The following is a 4,823-nucleotide window of genomic DNA, read 5'->3' on the forward strand; positions in this document are numbered from 1 at the left end:
TAATCGAAATAGAAAAAAAAAATTATTGCTAACTTTAGGTTTTAGGCTTGCTCAACATATAAAGGAAAAAAATTACAAACATACAATGATACACAATTTGAATAAACCAAGTCTGCTTTGTATAATTCGATTAATAAACTTATCATTTAACAATTACATCCATTTATCAATGACTACAACATTCTACTTCAGATATCCAAAGTCCAAACAGGTTAGTTCAAAGGAAATTAGATTGTGATGTTCTAATGAATTAAATTTAATGAATCCTTAAATTGAGTATTTTCTAAAACCTCCACAACATTTACAATTACTACAATTCTTTATCTACAATCCAACTACATTAAATCACAGTTCAAAATCAAGTCGTAATTTTAAAATAGTCAGGTTATCACTCCAAGTAATATCAGATATTTGACTTTAGAAATCACATTTTTATGGTTAAAATAAAAAAAAAAATATTTCACAAATCGATTTTCCAGTACCTAATGCAATAGTTTTTGCCAGTGGCAAAGCAAAGTACAAATATTTATAGGCAGCTCCCCAATCCATACCTCCCATTTCATTTCAACAATATGCCGGGACCAATCGTGTGGGATGCCCCCTGACTTGGCTGTCTCCCTATGCTAACTTATGCTGTGACTAGTTCTTATATTTTTATTAGTCGAGTGAAGACTGATCCTCATTTTAATTACGGGTTCTCGTTGCCCAAAGCTGGTATATTATGTGCACCACCTGCAAAACTCTGCCTTAAAAGTTAAGCCTTGTAAGAATATCATGAAGAATCTAAAGCGACTTATAAGGCGGTTGACTAAGTGATAGATTGTCATTGTTCTTGACTATTTAAGACTAGAACCGAAGCTACTGGTAGTGAATTTGAATCAAACAAATTAGAATCCCAAGTTTAATATGAGAGTAAGTTGGGTTATTACAATGGTATCAGAGCCGGTCCAGCACTCCGATGTGGGTCGCACATGTGCAGATGCGTGTACCTTAAGGGGTGGATTAAAACACATTGCTTTAAAAAGTTTAGCTTCATGTTTATAAATTTTGAGGACTTATAATCAAGTAAATCAAGTAATAGATTGTCTTATAATCGAGTAAATCAAGTAATAGATTGTCTTGATTTCTACCTTTTTAATTTAAGAACCCATGCTACAGGGGTGGGGACTGCAATCCACTATTTTGGAAGTCTGAGCTTGGGGAGAGTAGCTGGTTTGTTACACGACCACCCTTAAGGGTCTGCTTGGTAATGCGAACAGAATCATGCATCCATTACATAAAACAGTGCTACATGAATACAATTTGCTACTACTCTCATTATCAAACAACCCTGGTCATAGTATTTTATGATTCTGCTTTATTATTTGAGAAACATTTGTGAAATAGTTTGTCACTGTTCTTATTGCCAATGGGTCCACAAGGAACCTCCCTTTCCCATAAAAGATTGAAAGTGGAAAAAGATAAAGTCTTCATAATGTCCATCAGAAATAGCTAAGCTGCCCCACCATGGGTTGGTGCATATGTGTCGGCACACGGGGATGGCGCGCGTAACACGGCATATGGCCTGGAGATGGTTATATGCACTTTTCGCTAATACACACTGGCTAGATTAATATTATGCTGATGCAACTCTTTAATTAACACTATTAGCTTGCTGCTGCTGCTTCTTATCAGCAACATGACAAAATTCTCAATGTTTAACTATTTCATCATTTCATTTTATACTCCACCAAGGAAAATGGTGTTATTCTCCTGTCCTTTTCATGGCAACTCCAGACAAAACCGCTTCCAGAAATGCACTCTTTCACCATCCAATTTTTACATACCAACCGCCATATACTGACCAACTCAGTTTTCAGCTCAAAAAAACAAAATCTTTACATTGAGGAAAAACAGAGTAAACTTTAAAGGGTAAAGACAGTACAGGTATATGCAAAACCATGTACGCAGTGCCATATACAACAAAAGAAACAGAGGATGGCCCATAGTACTCCCCATTCTCATCCAATAAAAGAACAATCCAAGCACAAGGGATGATAAGATGCATAGAGAGGGAAGAAGACAAGAGAAAGGAATTCGGAGGGTAGAGGTCAAAAAAAAGGGAAAGAATAGAACAAATAAAGAAAGAAAAAGCAAGGGAGGGATCAGATGTAGGTCTGCCTGCTCAGCTTGAAGCCGGAAACGAGAGAAGAGGCGGCGAGGAAGGCGAAGGCGAAGAACGACATGCTGATGGCTGCCGACGACATGTCCGTGAAGGCATTGTCGTTGTTCTCCCGGAACCTGTTTGTCTGGGGAACCGCTGCCGACGATGCTGACAGCAGCAGATACGCCATTACCTTCATAAGCATCAATCCATTAATAATAAAAATAATAATCTCATTAAATTAATTTACTCCAGTGTGCTCAAAATCTTATTTAGACGAGAGGAAGGAAAAATGAATTAAAAATGGCACGCGAGAGCATTTTTCATGTAACCCCATGTAGTCTCTAGCTCTCATCGAGACAACATCTTGCTAATTTTTTAATTCTTTCTTTTCAAACTAGTGGAAATTAGTTGTTTGTTTTCTTAATATAGAAGCAGAGAACATGCATATTCGTCACAACTGGTATTGCCAATTCCCCACGAACCGTATCGGCCAACAGCAGCTCGGTTCACATAATGAAAATATGATATCTGCTTTTTATATCAGGGAAGTTGGGGCAGAGCTAGTTAGAAATTCTGGTCAAGGAATACTAGATATAAAATTTTAATTTTTAAAGAACATTGATGCGTAAATGAAAAAAAATTATTCAGAAACATCAATATAAAATGGAAAATTTTGTTAAGAGTCCATGCGAGGAATTTGCCCACACGTAGCCCACCTGCCTCCACCCCTGCAGGGAAGGACATTAATTAACTACCAATGGCTGCTCGATGTCCTGAATGTATATTTTTTGAACGTATAGTTTTAGAAGTAATCAAGTCCAAAGAGGCACCATTTCGTTCAAATTTTTGCTCCCAATAAATGCATAAACAACACTTATGGGGCACCTTCCATGACAATTAATTTGGTCTGCCTAGTGTTGAGTGCGTCAATGCTACATAATGAGTGCTCGTTTAAGTTGCTAGCCGAGTCAAAAAGTTTATAGTTAAGAGAAGCACTATTAATTTTTAAAAGAATGACTCGTATATAAGAATGGGCATTTAAGATGGCTGGTCAGCTAGCTGGCCCTTGAAGGTCTGGTCTGGTCGTAGCTTGTTTCCTTTGTGCGTGACTTCTCTCTAGACTGTAGATGGTGGGATCCCATCTATTAAAATGAGAGCTGAAGCCCCTTTTCTCCCTTATCTCAGGGTCTAAGTTTGTGCCGCATGAGCCTAATATAAGTAACTAGGCATAGAGACATAATGTTTATGAAAATGAAACTAAGGACGGACTACTATCTCGACCAGCTATACTGTGTCCCATCATGTTCATGAACATGCCCGGTGCCAGTTGGTTGAATTGCTAATGGCTGTCATTAGGGAAAAAACTGGTGGACAAGATTCAAGGAAATCAACCAACTACTAATTCCAACCGTTGGGGGACTTGTTCATCAAATTCAACAGTTTGTCGCTAATCAACAGTTCGTCGCCAAAGCTCTTATTCCAATCAAACACACAATGAGGGGCAGAGATTGACGATTTTAGCGAAAGGAAAACCAAAAAAGAAAAGATTAATTGCCTGATCTCCGAAGAAGTCGATGTACAGGATCGTCGGCCGTCGCACGAGCTCTTTTCCGGTCATTAACTCGTGAATCTGGCGACCGACTTGGCACAGCGTGTAGAATCCGGCGATGGTGGCTATCGACAGGCAGTACCTGTTCCCAATATTCATCCAACCCAAGCAAATGAAAAAAAAAAACAGAGGAGACACTCGAATTATGAATTTCGTGTTGTTGGGTAGGGAGAATTTCATCAAACAGATTGAGCAATTATCTGGTTTGTGGATTCAAAACCTGTATTCTTCATAATTGTCGTAATCCATCCAACCGCCGTGCTTGTTAGCAGCCATGATTATGAAAGAGAGTAAGGAGAAGGCCAGGGCATATCCCCTGAGAACCAAACCGCTTCGCCTGACCAGATCCTCCGTCCTCCATCTTCTTAGAATCGACGTGATCGACGCAGATCCTTGTTCGAGGTCGACCGGCTCCGTCCGCGGCGCTGTGGCATTCGGATTCGGTGCTGAGCCGGGAGATCTCGGGTGCCCATGGTTGTCGTTCTCGTTGTTGGTGGCGGTGGTAGTGGACTGGCCGGAGTCCCCCATGAATGAATTATTCCCTTTCAGGTTGAAGAATCTGATGAGCTGAAGGGTATGATAGATTGAGACCTTCTTCTTCTTCCTGGAGTTTTCTAGTTAAATCTAACAAGAAATTGGGAGGTGGGGGGAAGCTTGAATTGTTAAATGGGCAATCACTCGTCATAATTGGTTGGAGAAAGGCACCGGCTTTGCTGGATTTGCTTAACATGGGAGTGGTTAAAAAGGTTCTCAAATGACCAAAGAAGAGTTCGCTCATGAGTCAGATCGTTAATTAGATGGTTTTTACTTGTGGTGAACTTCTAACTATTATCATTGAAAAGGAAAATTAGCAACCTCACGGATCAGAGAGGCCAAGGGAAGTCAATTATAAGTTCAAGAATATGAAACACAAGATATGGCCCATCACTTTTATTTGGCCAGTTGGCAAACATGTGGGTTGTCTTAAAAATTTCTTGTTCATTCAAGTATATATATCTTGAAACGTGCTGGCGAACTCTATTCATGGGTCTACGAGAAACTATTATGGTTCTTTCAAGTAATAGCAAT

The 4,823-nt window shown here is 39.4% G+C and overlaps 1 protein-coding gene across 1 annotated transcript; it reads right to left on the bottom strand.

Annotated features, from left to right (window-relative positions):
• Positions 1-1,882: 1,882 nt before the first annotated feature.
• LOC116254028 (CASP-like protein 4B4) lies at positions 1,883-4,477 on the bottom strand. The gene is made up of 3 exons (XM_031629048.2): positions 3,976-4,477; positions 3,702-3,837; positions 1,883-2,336 (listed from the first exon to the last, which is right to left on the bottom strand). Exons 1-3 carry the CDS (start codon positions 4,281-4,283, stop codon positions 2,145-2,147), a joined length of 636 nt encoding a protein of 211 aa, XP_031484908.1. The 5' UTR covers positions 4,284-4,477; the 3' UTR covers positions 1,883-2,144.
• Positions 4,478-4,823: the final 346 nt, after the last annotated feature.

This window comes from Nymphaea colorata, chromosome 5, assembly GCF_008831285.2.
Source record: "Nymphaea colorata isolate Beijing-Zhang1983 chromosome 5, ASM883128v2, whole genome shotgun sequence".
Taxonomy (NCBI): Eukaryota; Viridiplantae; Streptophyta; class Magnoliopsida; order Nymphaeales; family Nymphaeaceae; genus Nymphaea; species Nymphaea colorata.

What these genes read in the sequence shown, in the direction of transcription:
- LOC116254028 (XM_031629048.2), bottom strand. Translation starts at nt 4,283, where the DNA reads ATGGGGGACTCCGGCCAGTCCACTACCACCGCCACCAACAACGAGAAC. An exon ending in GACAATTATGAAGAATACAG is followed by an intron (nt 3,838 to 3,975) that starts GTTTTGAATCCA and finishes TATTGGGAACAG; the next exon opens with GTACTGCCTGTCGATAGCCA. An exon ending in TCGACTTCTTCGGAGATCAG is followed by an intron (nt 2,337 to 3,701) that starts GCAATTAATCTT and finishes ATGCTTATGAAG; the next exon opens with GTAATGGCGTATCTGCTGCT.